At 43.3% G+C, this 18,070-nt stretch overlaps 2 protein-coding genes across 6 annotated transcripts; both read left to right on the forward strand.

Moving 5' to 3' along the window:
- Window positions 1-708: 708 nt before the first annotated feature.
- LOC126652965 (caspase-8-like) lies at window positions 709-11,533 on the forward strand. Of its 5 annotated transcripts, none has more exons than XM_050340266.1 (8): window positions 709-1,695; window positions 5,037-5,366; window positions 5,595-5,700; window positions 6,644-6,782; window positions 7,646-7,716; window positions 8,364-8,475; window positions 9,473-9,962; window positions 10,756-11,533. In XM_050340266.1, the coding sequence occupies exons 2-8, from the start codon at window positions 5,056-5,058 to the stop codon at window positions 10,931-10,933; spliced, it is 1,407 nt and encodes a 468-aa protein (XP_050196223.1). In that variant the 5' UTR covers window positions 709-1,695; window positions 5,037-5,055; the 3' UTR covers window positions 10,934-11,533. The 5 variants fall into 5 exon arrangements, with proteins under 5 accessions (XP_050196223.1, XP_050196218.1, XP_050196221.1 ...); XM_050340261.1 differs by having other exon boundaries at window positions 710-1,695; window positions 7,643-7,716; XM_050340264.1 differs by having other exon boundaries at window positions 710-1,490; window positions 7,643-7,716.
- A 1,398-nt stretch (window positions 11,534-12,931) lies between these two features.
- LOC126652984 (caspase-8-like) lies at window positions 12,932-17,884 on the forward strand. Its single transcript, XM_050340304.1, has 7 exons — window positions 12,932-13,283; window positions 13,616-13,721; window positions 14,730-14,865; window positions 14,950-15,065; window positions 15,539-15,674; window positions 16,633-17,134; window positions 17,431-17,884. Exons 1-7 carry the CDS (start codon window positions 12,970-12,972, stop codon window positions 17,564-17,566), a joined length of 1,446 nt encoding a protein of 481 aa, XP_050196261.1. The 5' UTR covers window positions 12,932-12,969; the 3' UTR covers window positions 17,567-17,884.
- The last annotated feature ends 186 nt before the right edge of the window (window positions 17,885-18,070 follow it).

Here is an 18,070-nt window from a genome sequence, read left to right on the forward strand (position 1 = left end):
GTTCCTCAGTTTAAGATCTAAAGTGCAGCCATGTGAGAAACAAGGCTCCTTGCTGATTAAGCTTCTAACAGAATTTTGTGAGTTAACTGAAATAACACCGTGTTGTTTTGTTATGAGCATTTACTATGTATACCTGTGTCCTTCCTGTTTATGACTGCATTCAATTCTTAGTTCTGAGAGCTTGGTGAGATGAAAATTATGCATTGGGGTAAGGCTTCTCTGTGTTTCTGACTGGCCCCTGCACTTTGTTGGGCTGTATAAATCAGTGGGGTTTTCAGTGCTTCAGGGTTTCAGCTGAAGTGAAGCTTAGCTAATTTCAGCAAAGCACTCACTATATATGGTTACTAGCCATACATTAGGGGGAAGATTTGAAAGAGTACTCCTTGGTGCTGTTGGGTACAATTTCTAGCTTGCGCTATTTTTAGGTGGGGAGTGTTGCGTCACACAGCACTGAAATGCAGTTTGAAATGGTTGCTTCTTATCGTGATGAACAGGTCTGAACAGGTTAGTATGACTCATTGCATTTTATGTGTTCTGAGTTTGTACAGCTGCCACACTGGAAGTCACATTTATGCCACAAATAAGAGAAAACAAGCAAACAAACATGGTTGGTTGCTGCTGAGACTCACTCACACAAAAACATATGCACGTGTGTGTGCTCTCTATCTACAGAAATAAGGAAGGATTGTGTCTTGTGCAGCCCTTGTTTAGACAGATTTAAGTGAAACTAGTGTAAAAAGAGTCTTCTGGGGAAGTTGGGAAGTCTTGGGAAGACCAGAATCTTGAAATGGGATTTGTAACATCCGCAAGTTTCTGGTGGCCCGTCCGTCCTGTGGGTTTGTGTGCAGGAGCTGTGTGTATCCTGTTGGGTGCCAGTGGAGGCCACAGTCACTGCAGTTGCTGAGCAGTCAGTAACCTCAGCAGTTTCACTTCCTCAAGACCACCCTTTCTAGGCGAGGTGAACGTTCGGCAGGCTGTACAAGGAAAAGGTTGGGTCACTGAGACAGTTCTACAGAAAGCCAGAGGGACAAAACCAGGGTGCAGGGGAGCTGAGGGAAATTAGAGAGGCTGTAATTTAACAAAAGGACGGGAACGTTTCCAGGAAGGGTGAGAAAGGAAGAAATCAAAAGTAAAACTAATAAAGACAGAACGGTACCGGAAGGGGTTGTCCTTTAAAGTGCTGTATGAAGGGAGAGGACACTACCAAGTATTTGTCACACAGTGCAGATCACGGCATAGTGGCTCTTTCAGACTGCAGCTGAACTCTTGATTCAGGTAAGACACAGAAGAGCTAATCCAGGGAAAGGTTTGCTGAGACTTGAGATGACATGGAGACAGAAATATTTTGGACCTGAAGATGAAATCATACTTGTGGTGGCACTTTGGGTAAAGGCATAACTTGAACCAGTGAAACAAGTCGGATGGGTTTTCTGATCTGTTACCGCCCTAAGCCTTTTGGAAGGAATTTGTGTGCCTCATTCTATCAAAAGGTATGTTATAATTTTGAATTTGTAAGGGTGGATAGGTTGAAGTCAATGAATGACTGTTTTCATTGCAAAATTTTAACAAATTCCTAGTCTCCTAATTGTCTCTCTTCATAATGCTGACTTCACAATTTTCTGGGAGCCTGGTAGCTGTTCACCTATTTCCTGCTGCATGGTGACTAGCATGCTGGGAACCTTTCCACTTCAGAAGGTGATAATGTCAAAAGTTAATTATTGCTTAAATTCTCCTGTAAATGGGGAAGTATATTGCATAAATAATTTCAAAAGAATGTTTAGTCGTCGAGTCCCCTGTATTTACTGAGTACTACTACTGAATTTGGTGCGAAATGTTGACTCTTTTTAATCTGGGAAATAATTTTCCTGTTGAAGATAGGCTAGGGTGAGTTGGAGAGGGACTTCAGAGAAAGGAGGTAATTCATGGCACATCTGGTGACCCAGCAGGGCAGTGGGTCTGAGACTTCTTAAATTAAAAGATATAATTGATTCACCCTTCCCTCACTGTCTCTTAATTAGGATTTTTGTAAGAGATCAAAAGTACTGAGCTGTGCTGTATGCTAGAAAGCACTAGGAATGCTGCTCAGTGTGTCCCCCTAAAAAGCAAAACCTGATTACTTTTATGGCTTACTTACAATTTTTTCTCACAAGTTCTGCAATAATCAATTTTCTGAAACTGGAATTGCGATGGGTGGAGTAGAGATCTGCTGCTTTATTACCAGGTTATTTGTTTTAACGTACTTCTTGTAAGTCATGTGACAATATCGATATCATACTTTTCCTGGAACTTCAGAGACTATGCCTGTCTCACTTTTTTCAGAGTTGTTCCAGCACTCCTCCAGCCTATCCTCCCATGTAAGTGATGTAAAATTACTATTATTATTCAATTTGCATGTTGTATTAGTTGTATCTTCAATTTAGTAAAGTGGGAGAAAAAGACAGTGGCAGTTAAACATTGTTTTAGTTGTCCTCCCTGTAATTATAGACAAGCTGAAATACAGTATATAGGTGGCACATCTGTTCTAACTGCAATAATTGGATGGGTTTGAAACTTACAGCCTTTGAGAAATAAAAATGGAAATTCCCTTTACAAGAAAGATTTGAGTTTGTAAGCATACACCTTGTATCTTAAACAAAAAGCATGATTTATGTGAGAAAGAAGACAACTACCTAACTAGCTACCAAGCAAGTACTCTTCTCCTTCCTGTGTGAATACAGAAATATAAAGTCAGATCTGAAATCACTGAACTGTGAGTAGCACAATTCAGATACTAGTGGTTTTGTGGTGATATGGGCTGAACGGTGTGGATTCTAGTCTGTTTAAAAGTTCAGTTTTAGTGGATGTAAATGAATTTAATGGATTTAAAGAAAACAGTATTTGGGGGCAGGGAGTGAATCGTATGTGCTGTGTCATAACACATTTTGCTGGTTTATTGTTTTTATAAATACAAAGGTTTAAGATTCAGTTGTACTCTTGCTAACCAACAGAATACTGACCAAGGGCATGCCACAAAAAGCTGTTTAGCTGTAGAGTGGTCCTTGGAGGAGAGCGGAATACAATTGTCTTCTAATTATTATTACCAGTTGGTCAGCTGGGATTACCAGCCCTGGTATGGAAACATTTGTGTTTATTAGCAATATTATAAATGGATTGCATAGTATTCCAGTAGTGTAGGAGTAGAAAGTTTTCATTTGCCTTTGTCAACTTTTCTGTCTCCCAGGGACAGTGTCTGTCAATGGGACAGGAGACCTCTTCTGAAGGCATTTCTATTGAGTTTCTCTTCCGAGATTCCCAGGTGTCTTCTATTTAAGGCAGAGAGAATAAAGTGGTACACGGTTCTCTTGCTAGAGGGAAGTGGAGGCAGGTGCTTTAAGTATGAGCTGTAGAGAAGCAGGTTTGTCTCAAACAGAATTTGTGAGTATTGCTGCAGGAGAGGTGTGATCGGAGGAGAGGGTCCGTGGAGGTGGCGCGGTGCTGTTCTGGGCCAGCTCCCTGCTCCGCCCTGAGACTCGTGCCCAGTCACCCACTGCAGCTCACTTCCTGGGGAAGGGCTGGCTGCTCACACAGGAACAAAATGCTCCAAAAGTCTAATTTAGATAAGAGGCATGCACCACGTTAACTACAACAGGGTGTGGATTGAGGCCCCCCCCACTTTTTTCCTCTCTTTTCTCTGGCTCTCTTTCCCCAGCTCCACACCATCCACGTGGCAGCACCAATGCAGGATCTAAGGACCGGTGATATTCTTTGTTTTCTTCCTTGTGCCTGGGCAAAGCAGGGCTAGCACATTCTACCCCATACTCAGTTTTGAAGTTTGTTGTGGGAAGGGAGGGACTGTGGAGGTGTTTGTTCCTTTTGAACCAGTACCTTTGTGGTTTGTGAACCAGCACCTTTGAGTGATGATGTTGTAGTGAAGTGCCAGCACCTTTTGAGGAGTTTGGTGTGAGAGTTGTGGAGTGTCCTGTACAAAACTAAGGGCTTGTTAGCCTCCACTTTTGTGGAAGTGTACTATGTAAATTTAAGGGTGTGTTAGCCAATACCTCATGAGTCTAAATAGTGGGCTGGTTGCCACAGCTAAGAAGATGGTACAATAAAACAGTGAGTTCTTGACACGTGTCTGGTATCTTTGTTCAGCCTGATGAGAATTTATAACAAACATCACGCCCTACCTCTGGGTCGTGACATCAGCAGAGGCAGGTCTTGTAAGTGTCAGGGTGAGACAGTTGCAAGGCTTGCAGTTGGTATTTTCTAACTTGTGCTCAAAGTTGAATCCATAAGCCAAGTTTAATATTTCTAAGGCTAATGGAGGAAGTGGAGGGGAAGGGAGGTGGTATTTTGTGCTCAGTGAAACAAAGGTAGTTTGATAAGAATTCTTCTGGCCTTTTTGAAAGGGTTGACGTGATCTGTATTTAATACTACAAATTGATTGAGAGCTGGGAGCTGACTTTTATTTGATGCAGATAAACCAAAACAGGAAGAGGTGTTTTGGGTATGCTGCCCATCATCAGAAGCAGTGTAAGAAGAAAGGAGAAGCCAGATAACTTAGAGCAGTTATATTCCTGTGGACTCTTTAGTTTTGTTACCATGTAAAACCTTTGTTATGGTGTAAAACTTGGCAGTCTCATTTATTACATAGTCTGTATTTCAGACTGGCAAGTGGCTGTTTCTCCCAAATGTGATCAAATCTAAAAAAAAACACCCCAAGCCCAAACAGAAAGAGCAGCAGCCTGCCAGGATTGTACATCCTGTTCATTGGTACTCCCTACTGACTAGACATATCATAGGAAGCAAGAACAATCCATGACTTCCTCTGTTAATGTCACTTAGTACAGAGGTTTTAATACTCCTTGTTAAGTCCAAAGAACCAAAAGAGCTAAGCATCAAAGCTGTGATAGCAAAGACAGCCTCTCTCTACTGAAGTACTTCTGATTGCATGTATTTATTCTGGGCTATTCTACATCATGCGATACCTTTTATATAAATCGATGTTATTGCACTACTGTCACTGACCAATGAAATCAACTGCTGTTTGTATTTAGATCCAAATCCTGATGTGAAATGAATACAGACTTCCACAAACTCCTTTTTGAGGTGTCCGAGGCTTTGGTCACAGATGAACTGGCAGCACTGAAGTTCCTCAGCCTGGATCATGTTCCCATGAGGAAGCTGGAAGCCATTCAGGAACCCAAGGCCTTCTTCGAAGTGCTGCAGGAGAAGGACATGATCGAGGCAGGGGACCTGGCCTTTCTGCGGGAGCTGCTCTACCGCATCGGCAGGATCGACCTCCTGGCTGCCCACCTGGGTTCCAGCCGGGAGCAGATGGAGAGAGACCTGCAGGTCCAAGGCAGGGCAAAGGTGTCAGCTTACAGGTAAGCACAGAAGCAGCAAACACAAAATGTTGCACACAAAATGAACAGCAGTTCGGTTGTGTGCTGTCTTGGTTTTTGTCTCCGCTGTTGTCCTATGAGTATCGCAGCGTAATTGTCACAGCATGAATTCCCGCCAGAGCGAGCTTTACATTTTGCAGTTCAAATGTGTAATTGTGGTGTTTACTTCTTAAAACTTTCTTGAACAGTCTCTCTGTTCTTTATTGTCAGGCAACTGCTATATGGAATTGCAGAGGACTTGACTCCAGAAGATGTCAAAAGTGTGAAGTTCCTGCTCCAAAAGCAATTACCTAAGAACAAGCTCCAGGATAATGCTGTATGAAAAGTGATCTTGAGAAGTTTTTTTGCAAGGCTAGTTCAGAGCGTGGTAGTTCTTGTAGGAAGGAAGGAAAGAGGAAGCAGTCTGCCCTCATGAAAATCAGTTGTTGAAAGAATTGTGATGTTGGCTGATAGTTGCTGTGCGAAGAAATGGACTCTTACTTTTTTTTCATTGTATGTTTTCTCTGCCCTTTTTTGCTCTCCTGGTCTTATTTTCTCTCCACCACCTGTCTCCCTAATCTTTTCTTCTTACAAAATCCATCAAGCTCTTCCTTTAATCTTTGCTTGACATTTATGACATTTACTATATCTAAGAAGAGTGATGTTTGCTAAAGAAAAAACAGTGTTTTGGAGACAGAAAATGGAGCTCTAATGTGAGTTCAGCCACAAATTTTTGTATGTCATTGGGTAAATTTTCTTCTTTATTGTAATTTGGAGTAATGGCATTTTGTTAAGTTCTTCCCAAAGGTAATAAGAGTTTTAATGAGCTAGTTTAACACTTGTAAATAATGACCAGTGTTATAAAAATGCTTGGTATTATTAAGAAGGTGTCTTAAAAATCCTATTCATGTATCGTGGCACCTAGAGGAGTATTACGAGATTTACTTCCAACTTTGTGGACTGTTGAGCTTTAACAAACAAAATTAGCCCTGAACACCTTTTCTGTAACAGAAAATGTAAAATGGCATCACTGAAGGACTTAACAGCATCTTTGTACTGCTGAAACAAAGCAGGATACCCTAGCCAGAGGCAATTTCCATTCACCCTGTCCTAACCTCACCGATGGGTTTATTCAGTTGCATCCTGACCCTTCTTTTAATGAGGCTGGCAGGATACAGTAATTGTTCTTTAGCTGCTCTGTGAGTGAGGGTCTTGTCTTCTCCTCTGTCCAGAGGTGCCTGCAGTTACTGAGTTTGGGTTATGTGTTCTTGTTCCACCAGTCAATGTTGCAGGTTTTTCTGGAAATGGAAAGAAATAGGATAATTAAAGAAGATGACCTGACAATGCTGAAAGATATATTAAAGGCATTTAGAGCTGACATAAAGAAAAAAATTGATATCTATGAAGAAAAAAAGAAAGGTAAATTTATTTAATCAGCTGTTTAATAATAGGGCTGGGGTGTTTTGTGATTTTTTTTGGCTCCGTTGTTGGCAGGTTAGAAGTCTAGAGATGAAAAGTTTCCCCTGCGTGTCTTTGTGCTGCTGACCTCTACTGGTGTTTCTAAAACAGCAGAAGGAAATTGCCAAGGGTGATGAGAGTAATCAAGTCCTGTGTCAGGGAATGGCTTTTTTGTTACTATTTTGTCCCCTTTCATAAGTAGAAAAAGACCATGCTGTGTAGATCTTGTTGCCCTCACAATTAAATTCATTTAAACACACCTTTTAAAACTTGTTAAGGGGGCACTGTGATTTAGTTTCCTTGGGTTGAAAGAAATCCATGATGATTTCTTAAGTTTTTTTCAGAAAGTTGTATTCAAGTAAGTGTTTTGTTGCTTTGAGGAGATCTTCCATCATGCTGTCGTTTTGCATCACCCAAACAGTAAAGTTCTCTGGGGAAGAGACAGTAGCCTCAGAAATAGATTGACCATTGTACAAAAATGAGTCTCTTCTTTCACATATGTATCCCATAGTGGAGATGCTAGTGAAATGGCTTGCCTAGGATGACTATTCACATTCAGCCTTTTATTATCTGTGTCTTGCTACCAGTAAAAGAGCAGAGAGGAAATGGAGCACAGCTCTTCACAGCTTCTGTAATAACCAGGACTCTGTGAAACTGGAACTGTGCTTGGCCCAGCTCTGCAAAATGATGGTGTGCAAACCACGCTCCATCTTGCTGCTTGTACTGATTTTTGAGTGTTGAAATATGCACAGTGGAAGATTTACCTTTTTTGTCCTGAAACATTCTGTTTATATTCTCCTTCTAACACATTTATTCTAAAGAAGAACTCCGCTATCCTGTGCCTGTCTCTGTGCATCCAGGGGAACAAGGAGCAGAGGGGAAGACAACAAACCTGGTGAGAAATGCTTGAAGATTACCTTTAAAGTATTTATCCAAACTTCTGGGAGAGGGAACATAAATTTGGAAGACTGAGCAGGTGGAACAGCTGAGAGGGAGGGGTCCTGGCTTTAAATGTAGGCCTTGCAACAATTCCTGTTTTCCAGACAAGACCAAGACCTCTTCCTTTCTGGGGACAGGGCTGTCAGCAACATTCTAAGTAATAGATGAAGCTGTTGTGTGGAGAAAACCAATCTTAATGATAATGGAGATGGGGACATTAAAGTCCTGGATGGGATATTCCTGGACAGATGGGAAGGGAACAGCAGAACTTGCTACCTCACTAGAATTTCACGAGGACCACCAGAGGGAATGGTAGGGTGCAGGAATTTTTCCTTTGCACATGCAAATCTGTGTTTCTGCATACTCACCTGTTCCCATATCAAAATCATATCCTCACCACAGAGGGAGTGGAGGAGGGATTCAGGGAGACAATGCAAATTCCTCTCTTCTGTAGCAAGATTGTATTCTTAGGCTTTTCCTTTCTTGTTTTTCAGCCCTTATGATTTTTGTCCTTGGGTAATGAAGGACCAACAATCTGTGCATAGTGTATTTCTCTTTTGAATGCTTGACATTGCTTTCTTACCTGATTTTTTGTTTCTACAGCCTGTGGAAACATATAAGATGAAAAATATCCCCCATGGTTACTGTGTGATCCTTAACAACTACATTTTCAACAATCCCAAATACAACAGAAAAGGAACAGTGAAAGATGGAGGTAAGCACTTCTTTAATGCAATTACTGATTTGTTTTTTCTCTTATAATTCTCAAAGACAATTTTCTATTCTTTCCTGTGAAGAAGAATCATGTCCACTGTACTCCTTGGCCTGCAGAGTAACTGAAGTGGCAGTCACTGTAGAAATTGAAGATATGCTGGGTTTTGTTGTAGGTAAAAAGCATTGTGTTAATTGGTCATATGTACCAAGCAGTGGAGGAGGGATTACTGTTCCACCTTTTCACTTTTTGATTGTTTTTAATTCTTAGCTATCATAGGAAAATATTTTTAAGTCCTTAAATTCTCTTCAAAGCTCAAATAAATGCTCTGTAATTTTCCTTAAAGCCTGTCTTCCTGCAAGTCATTTCTAAGAGTTTGTCTTAAAAAAGTAAAATCTGTTTCATGAGAGGACACATCAAGGATATTTTAACTCCATCCAGCCCATCTACAGGCTGCTTCCCTCCCAGCTACTTTCTCACAGCTCACATGACAATTAAGTCACCATTTGCTGAGAAGTCTTCAGAGCATTTGTGAGCAGGTTACTCTGCCTTCCTTCTTGCTGCATTGATCATTTTCACAGAATGAGAGACCTATTTAATTTGAGGGTGGCAGAATCTGTCATTCTAAAGAGGTGAGGCTTCTTTAACTCACCGAGTGTTGTTCTTTGGCACTTGAGGTTGTTATGCAATGCAGAGTTAAAGCTTGCTTTAACACAGTGAACTTAACTAATTTGTACCAATACGTCATATAATCTGAAACCTGTCTTTGGTTTAGATAGCATGATACTTAACCCAGCTGTGTTTAAAAAGATAAAATGAGGCAAATTAGGCATGGGTTTTTCCAGTAGAATTTGGCAGACTAAGAGTCAGTCCAGGTGAGTTTATGGGTAGTATCTGAACACTTCTGCTAATACCTGATCTGCCACATAGACGCTGATGTTTCAGCATCTTCCTTGTCACTGTTTATGTTTAACAAGTTCCTTCTGACTTTTTTTCCCAGAGGCTGTGAAGAGGGTCTTTCAGTGGCTTCAGTTTGAGACAGTTGAGCACATGGATCTGGAAGCAAAAGAAATATATGAGAAAGTTAAAGAATACAGCAAAAGAGATCACAGAAACATGGACTGCTTTGTTTGCTTCATTTTTTCCCACGGTGAAAAACAGAAGATAAAAGGCATTGATGATGAGTTTGTAAATATTAAAGATTTAGTCTCCTGTTTCAGTGGATCTAATTGTCCTTCTCTTGCTGGCAAACCCAAGGTGTTTTTCATCCAGGCTTGCCAAGGCTCTGTTGGACATCCAGCTGTTGCAGTAGAAGCAGATTTTTCTGGACATCTTGAGACAGATGCTACCCCTCCAACTTCCATTCCTGATCTGGCTGATATTCTGATTGGCATGTCTACAGTGGAAGATTATTTGTCCTTCCGCAGGACTGAGTCTGGCAGTGTTTACATTCAGTGCCTCTGTGATAAGATGGAGTTGCTCTGCCCTCAGTAAGTAGTGTTTTTAATTCTTGTTCATTGTTGGTATTGCAGACATACATACTGAAGCTGTGCTGAAACATCAGCGTTTTGCCTTTTTGCTATGTAATGTTTTTCACCTGCGGGACAGCAGAGAATAGTAATTATTTGGGAATTGGGATTTGTTACTCTTCTGTGGGTGAGCCAAAGTATGAGCGACTTCCCCTGTGACAAAACCAGGGTTGCCATGCTGGAGCATTACACAGAAACAAGTATGTGTATGTGTGTGTGGGGTTTTTAACATTTTTTGACTGATAAATGATTTTTCTTCCAGTGACACTTCATAAAAGTGAATTTGTTGAGTGATTGCACAGACAAAATAATCAGTGTTCTCTAGTCATGATTTTCATTGTTGCCTTCCTCCCATCCTCTCATAAATTTGATTTAGAAAATAGAATTTCCCTTCAGACATCACTTTCTCTTGATGTCCAGAAGCAGACAGGCAGAATGTGTAGGTTTGGCCCTGTTTCATCTTGGTGCGCTCTTCTGGCTGTAACTAAAGCAGGGGACTGTGTTTGCTGGTAAATGCAACACAGAGGTTGCTTTTATTCCCCCAAACATACTGAATTCTGTGGTTATACAACGGAGTGTGCGATTTCAGTGACAGGTAGGGTGGGTGGGGCAGGATTCCAGCCATCCCAGAGATACCACTTCATTGGAGCAAACGTGGATCACCTCTTTGGCTGGGCTGCAAGTACCATGGATTTCAATGTACCTTTTTTCAGTACATGTATTTCAATGTGATTTTTCTTCCTTTTTGTTAAAGGGGCGTCGATCTCCTAACCATCCTGACAACGGTGAACGAGGAAGTGGGAGGAAAAGAATTTAAAGTATGGGATCAGATGCCAGGAGGAAAATTGGAGAAGCAGATGCCACAGATAATAACAACACTACGGAAGCAATTGATCTTCGAAATTCCACAAGGACAGCCGATTAAAGAGTAGAAAAATAAGAATGCAATTAGTTTAGGAATCACATCTGGAGTGGGCTTCCACTGGAAAGAGACTTCACATGAGAAGTTATCTGGAGTTAGCCCCAGTCCTTTAAGGACCCATAGGACCTAAATTTTAACATTTCCATATTTAATCAGTCTTCCGACACCCGGATCTGTGGCAGTCAGGTGAGGCTGTGGATGAGTACAGATCTGGCTTTTTGTGCTGCAGAACGGTGCAGTATGTTCGGTCTGGGTTTCAGGTGAGGAAGCATGTGTAGGGTTGTAACTGCCTTACACAGAGCTGAATCATTGTCTATGTTTGGAAGTTATAATTTTTCATGGAAAAATAACATCTTGATCCAGAAGAATCAAAGAAGACGTGATTATGATAATACAAGTTTGGTTCTTTTTCTCCAAATATTTAGTTTGTTTTATGCTATTAATTTACTTGGCTAAACAGCATTATGGTGTAAGCTTTTTAATAGTAAGGGTTCTAATTGAATTTTTTCTCAGCGCTCTCAGGGGACAGTGTGTCATGAATGGCTGTGGAACACTGGAAGGAGATTCTTTGTACTGTTGTTTCTGTTGTAATAAATTGTCTTGTTTTTTACATCACCTTAGTCTGTGGTGTGTGCCTCTGTTGGATGGACTGTCTGAGGGACAGTTAACATGACAAACACTATTTTGCCTCAGCAGAAGTCATTTTGCTCTTGTTGGAGTGTTTTGTGGCAGCCACCCCAGGAGGCAGCAGATTGATATCTCTTCAACAGCAGCTGGAGAGATGGTAGGACAGAATAAGTTCAGGAGTGTCATGATAATGGCAGCTGATGCCAGTGAGGCCACTCTTACCTTGCATCCTCAGCAATGTGTAGATATTACGTGGGAGCTGTATGGGATTCTAACAGCTACATCCCTTTTGAGTTTATAAAAAGATAAAGGATGAATTTGAGACACTTTGTAACTTCTGCTTCTTTCAGTTTGGGTTTTTTGGAAATCCATGTCTAGCCATAAAGGAAGGGCTCTTTATTCAAACTTGCTTCAGTTCTGGAAGTGAATTTTTTTTGTTTCTGATTCCATGCAATGTGTTGGCAGTTGCTTTTGCTCCTGTTATGCTCTTTCATCTTCCAAGTAAAAGAGAGACTGTGTTCTTAGAATTACAGCTCTGTTCACATTGGTTTCATAAATAACAAATAGACATTACAAGTAAACGATACTGCAGCAAAAGTTACAAGAAGCTGTTACTAGTTATGATGCGGTTCTGTGGCTGATACTTGGTTACAATTTATTTACATTTTTTATAATGTTTTCATCAGTGGGAATCCCGATAGGAATTTAGATTAGATTAGTGGATGTTTCTGTATGATAAGGAAATATAGCTTAAATTAAATAACTGCTCCCTCTGGGAGAAACTTGCTGAAAGGTGGTAGCTGCTCCAGAAGTGAAGTTGTGAATCAATAGCATTTCTGTTTCTCATATTTCTCTCTGTCAGAGTTCAATACACTCAGACCAAGTTCTTTCAGCTCTTTTACATGAGGACGAATTGGATATCAAATTTACTTATTTGGTATATTTGGTGCTACACAGTATTTTCATTTGGTAGGGTGAGATCCCCTGGTGGCTGTCAGGGTACGGGGCCCAACGCCTGCAGGGAACGTGCTGCCTTTTCTGCCAGCCAGCCCCAGAAGGCTCGCAAGGAGGAAGGCGAGTCGGTGGCATTATAAAAGCTTCTTTCTGTTTGTATTGAAAGGGCAATGGTTTGTGAGTGCCTGGGAACCAGCGAGAGGAAACTGCAGGGAAAGCGCGGGCAGAGGGAGACCTTTGAATCCGCACTAGCAGGTCCGATGTGCTGAAGGACGGGCTCAAGAACAGTGTTGGGAACTCTGAGCGAGGAGCCCTACCCCGCTCCGGATGTTCAAATCCAGAGGGAAGCGCCGCCCTGGGGTCCGGCCCCGCCTCCTGCGGGCGCTTCCCCGCCCCGGGGCCCGGCCCGGCCCAGCCCGGAGGGGCAGGAAGCGCTCCCAGCCCGGCCCCGGAGGAACGCGGGCCATGGAGCTGCCCCGGTGGCAGCTGCTGGCGGTCAGCGAGGAGCTGGACGAGGCCGAGCTGGCGGCGCTGAAGTTCCTGAGCCGGGAGCACGTCCCCAGGAGGAGGCTGGAAGCCGCCCGGAGCGCGCACGACTTGTTCGAAGCGCTGCAGGAGAGGGGCGCGCTGGAGGCGGGGAACTTGGCCTTCCTCAGGGAGCTGCTGTACCGCATCGGCAGGATCGACCTCCTGGCTGCCCACCTGGGCTCCAGCCGGGAGCAGGTGGAGCGGGAGCTGCAGGTCCCCAGCGCCGGCGGGGCGCGGGTGCCGCCCTACAGGTGAGTGTGTTCCGCCCTACAGGTGAGTGTGCTCCGCCCTACAGGTGAGTGTGGTCCACCCTACAGGTGAGTGTGCTCCGCCCTACAGGTGAGTGTGGTGCGGGTTAGGGCCGGGCAGAGCCTTGTCCCGCTCTGAACGCCGCGCTGAGCTCCGGCAGCGCCTGAGCGGCTTCCAGGAGAAAGCAGGAAGGTACGGGAAGGTGGCATTTCAGCCCAGCAGAAGGGAAGGACAGCGGGCTGTGCTGGGGGCCGACTGGTGCAATAGTGTTAAGTTGTGCTCAGGGACATGCTTGGGAACGCGATGAAACAGTTCCCTCTGCTTCTCCTTCTAGATACTTGCTCTTTCAGCTCTCAGAAGACATCACCAAAGATGAGCTGATGTCTTTCAAATTACTTTTGGATGGAACATTGCCAAAAAGCAAGCTAACGCCTGAGACCGTAAGAACTTCTTTAATACTTTTTTAAATGATTATTATAATCTACAGAGGAAGTAGGGTTCCCCGTGGGGGAATGGGTCTCACTCTTCTTTATGGTGTCACTCTTGAGGTGAAAACACCACAAGAAAAAGGGTGGGCCTGGGGGCACATGGGACTTGTCTGTGCTGGTGTTGGGCACGGCCTTTGCAGCAGTGTCACAGCCAGTGTGCCAGGCACTGAGGGTTCACATCCAAGCTCAGGGCACTCACTGGCTTTAATCAATGAAACCACCCACTGTGAGTATTATTTTATGATTTTGTTCTTTTTATTTCCAAGTGCAGAAAATACAGATTTAAGCAGTAGATCCTTAAGAAGGCTAAGGCCAGTGAGCTTGGAGTTTACAAATAGCCTTGGAGGAGATCCAGTGCTCTTATCGTGTCCCAGCCTGCAGTTCTTACTGCTTTGTTCTGTATAATGAAAACTTTGAGGGTAGACTATGACCATGTAGTGATAGCTGTTTTAATAAATCCTTGGGGTGACCACTGCGCTCTGCCGCTCACTGTTTGACAAGAGCTTCTGTCCCCTTTTGCTTCACAGCAATCTCTGCACCATACCTGTGTGGTTGTACTCCTTTTGCCATTGCTTAAGATGGTCACTGCAGTGATTCTTGTGTTTCACTTAAGTGCACAAGATAGCCACTGGAAGTCAAATGAATGAAAGTATTCAAAATGGTATTATATATTCCTGTATATACACCATTAGATCTGGGTTAGATCTTGTCAGATCTTGGCAACTCTGAGCTGCAGAAGTGAAATGAGTTTGTTTTGAGGTTATGTTTTTACTTAACAGTACTGGTAGGTTTTGTTGAACTAGGTTTAATTGGCTCAGCTGAGCTGCCAGTCAGCTGAACTGACTCTTTGGCTCCCAGTGTACTGTCAGTACATTAAAGCTTAGGTGCACGTGCTCTAGCTTTGCTCTCAGGGCACATCCGTGCTGCACTGGGAGTAAACTGCCTTTTCTGATTACCCAGACAATGCTCGACATTTTCATTGAGATGGAGAAGAAGGGGCTTCTGGGAAAAGACAACCTAAGCGAGCTGAAGAGTCTCTGTGAAAAAATTAACATCAGCCTGTGGGACAGAATTGAAGATGAATTAAACCTACTTGGTAAAACAAAACAGCCTCTCCCCCTTAGTTATTCTTGAAGTAACACACAGGTATCAGACAGGACTAATAATAGATGCTTTTCAGGTCAAGAAGAGATGCTCATCACAGAGGAAGAAAGGGGCAGCACAGGAGGCCCTGAAGGGTGTCTGGCATTATCTGTGGCACATGAATTTCCTGGCAGTTATAATATCTCTTCCCAGGTATGAGAGTTTCTTAGAAACATCATCATTTTGTCTTTGAAGAGATCACCCTTGCATGAAGTGAACAGTTATTATAAGACCAACTGTTAAAAGTGCAGTCTAGAAAGAGGAATGCACCACTCTCCTCTCCATCCATTACCCTGAAGCTGTCACAGCAGCTGCAGTGTTACACCTTCACAATCATCTGTTGGGGAGCAAGGCAGGCCCAGTTTATTACTGCAGGGAATAAGCAGTTGGCAGATGGCTTGGCACAGAGCTGGGGGTGAAGGCAGCCCTGTGGGCTGAGCACGACAGTGGTGGTCAGGGAGCTGTCATGCACAGACTCCCAAAGGCAGGGGGACACCGCACTGCCAGCTCCTGGGAGCAAAGCTGTGTAGGGAGAGCTGCCTGGAGAGGAAGGCATCTGGCTCTGTACCCTGCTGAGCCCTGGAGGAAAGTGCAGTAGTTTCACCAGCCATCTTCCTTTTCAACAGCTTGGGGCTTACAAAATGAGCAGCCGACCCTGTGGAGTGTGCCTCATCCTCAATAATCACAGTTTTGCCAAAGCGAGGGAAGCTGTGCCGGAACACAAATACCTGAGGGACCGGAATGGCACGGACGTGGATGCAGGTACAGTGAAAGTTAAAGACAAGTTTGAGAATCTTCAAAAACAGAAACCTTGTTTCTTTTTCTGTACTAAAGGTCTGAATTCCAGTCTTCCCTTTCTGGGATACTTCGGTTGTAGTGGCTCAGCAGCTCTGTTTACTGTGCTTACAAGCCCTAATCAACTCAAGCTTTTACTGGCTGACACAGAACAATTTGCAATATTTTGCAGTTTTCCTGAGTTTACTGCAACCTTAAACAGCAACCTGAGCCTGGACTTTACAAGCGAGGCTGTCTTTGCATCAGCTTTGTGAATACTACTTTTAAAACATGCAGAACTGGAAACAGATCTGCTGCTGAATGACACTTGGGCATTATTTAACATCCAGCTTTAAAAAAATAAAATAAAAAAGGAGGGAGGATGTTGGTATTCAGAGTGCCCTGATTTTAGCAGGCTGTCCTGCAGCAGCAGAGCTCGTGGCACGTCCTAGGATCTTGAGATCAGTGTATTTGCACTGTCTATGCCAAGAGATAAAATCCATCAATGAGCCTTCTCTGATTGAACTGAACTCCAAATTAATTCACGAGTCAGAGCCAAAGTTTTTCTTCCTGTGACGGGGGTATCTCCCAGATGGGTAGTGCTGTCCTCTTGGGTAAAGCAACTGCACTGTCCAACACCTTTTGAGAGACAAAAGGACTAGCTGTAAAGTGGGTGGGGGAAAGAGATACAGCTTTCTTAATAGTTCTACATGCTTTCCAGATGGAGGCAAGACTGCAAGTATGCCTTCTAATGACAATTAAGGGAACTCAGTAGAGAGATGATTAGTGATTAGACTACTAGTTCATTTTCAGACCAGCAGTGTAACTACCTGGATGTAGTCAGGTGGCAGGATCTGGAAAAAAAAAAAAAAATACAATTTGCTATTGTGGAGTCCAACTTTCATATAATGAAATATCTCCAATTTCCCTTCTGTTTACTTTCCAGCTGCTCTGAGAAATGTCTTTAGCAAGCTTCATTTTAGAATAGAAGAATACAAAGACCTCACTGCAGATGAAATCCGCAACACTGTGAACATCTTCCGCTGTGAGGACCACGAGGACAAGGACTGTTTTGTTTGCTGTATCCTGTCTCACGGGAAAAAGGGCATTATATACGGTGTTGATGGGCAGGAGGTAGCGATCCGGGAGCTGACCACTTCTTTCACTGTGCAGAACTGCCCCTCACTTGCTGGAAAACCAAAAGTCTTTTTTATCCAGGCCTGCCAAGGCAACGCTTTCCATAAAGGCGTGACCATTGAAGCAGATTCTGCAGAGCAAGACGCGTCTGTGGAAAGAGATGTGAGATTTCAGCTCGACTGCATCCCTGCAGAGGCCGATTTCCTCCTGGGCATGGCCACCCTGCAGGATTACGTCTCCTACAGAAGTCCAAGGGAGGGGACCTGGTACATCCAGGCGTTGTGCCAGCACTTGGAGTCCCGCTGTCCTCGGTACCTACCTTTCCATAAGCTTATTTTTGGCAACACCCGTATTTTCCTTCTGAATGACAGGGGTTTTAATTGTATGCAGAGATAGATGAGATGCAGTGGGAGTGCTCACTCAGAGTGAAAACAGTACCGTAGGACAGAGCAACACCACGCAGACTGTTCAAAGCAGCTTAGCTGACTGCTATGGAGCCTGTTTGAAACAGGAGCCATTAGCACTGGTGTAGATTGAGACAGATAAAAATGTGGTATTTTTTCTGTGAACTGCCTCCCTAATACAAAATGTACTTGTGTCTTTGCAGAGGAGAAAGTGTTGTCAGCATCCTGACAGCAGTGAATCGAGAAGTGAGCAGAAAAACTGGTGAGCGGAATGCAGAGAAGCAGATGCCACAGCCAATTTTCACATTAAAGAAAAAGCTCATCTTTCCTGTTAACTAAATGGGAGACAACTACGTGCCAGAGGGAGCTGCAGCATTCTGGAATCAGCTGTGTCAGCTAAGAATTTAGTATAACAAGACTTTCAGTGTGTCTGCTCTTACTACAACAGCAGATACTATTACTGAAAATACAGCTGAGGAGAAAAAGCCTTAAGGAATTTCCATTAGTATATGTGACACTTTATCCTGGAGAGCATTTCTGAGCTGTTCTCCAATAGGCAGATTTTAAAAGACAACTGTTATGAAACCTTGTATACTTTATGCCTAACTAACTTTCGCAAAATAAAGGAGAGAGTGCTGCAAATTTTATAGGATATAATCAGCTCATATCAGTGTGGTCTTTTTACTTCTCCCCATCACTTAAAATCGTTCCTTCTTAGTGGCTTAGTACACCTCAGGGTAAAGTCAAGCATTTGTCCTCCAGCATCCTCAGCAGGATGTGTCTGTGTATTGGGTTTCTGTGGCCAGGTTTTGGTAGGAGGGGAGCTGCAGGGGTGGCTCCTGT

Source organism: Myiozetetes cayanensis, unplaced genomic scaffold, assembly GCF_022539395.1.
Source record: "Myiozetetes cayanensis isolate MyiCay16 unplaced genomic scaffold, myiCay2020 scf9, whole genome shotgun sequence".
Taxonomy (NCBI): domain Eukaryota; kingdom Metazoa; phylum Chordata; class Aves; order Passeriformes; family Tyrannidae; genus Myiozetetes; species Myiozetetes cayanensis.

Excerpts from the sequence above, each read along its gene's own strand:
- LOC126652984 (XM_050340304.1), top strand. The coding sequence starts at position 12,970 with ATGGAGCTGCCCCGGTGGCAGCTGCTGGCGGTCAGCGAGGAGCTGGAC. Across the intron at positions 14,866-14,949 it reads AGATGAATTAAACCTACTTG|GTCAAGAAGAGATGCTCATC; the intron begins GTAAAACAAAAC and ends GATGCTTTTCAG. Across the intron at positions 17,135-17,430 it reads TTGGAGTCCCGCTGTCCTCG|AGGAGAAAGTGTTGTCAGCA; the intron begins GTACCTACCTTT and ends GTGTCTTTGCAG.
- LOC126652965 (XM_050340261.1), top strand. The coding sequence starts at position 5,056 with ATGAATACAGACTTCCACAAACTCCTTTTTGAGGTGTCCGAGGCTTTG. Across the intron at positions 5,701-6,643 it reads ACAAGCTCCAGGATAATGCT|TCAATGTTGCAGGTTTTTCT; the intron begins GTATGAAAAGTG and ends TTGTTCCACCAG. Across the intron at positions 9,963-10,755 it reads ATGGAGTTGCTCTGCCCTCA|GGGCGTCGATCTCCTAACCA; the intron begins GTAAGTAGTGTT and ends TTTTTGTTAAAG.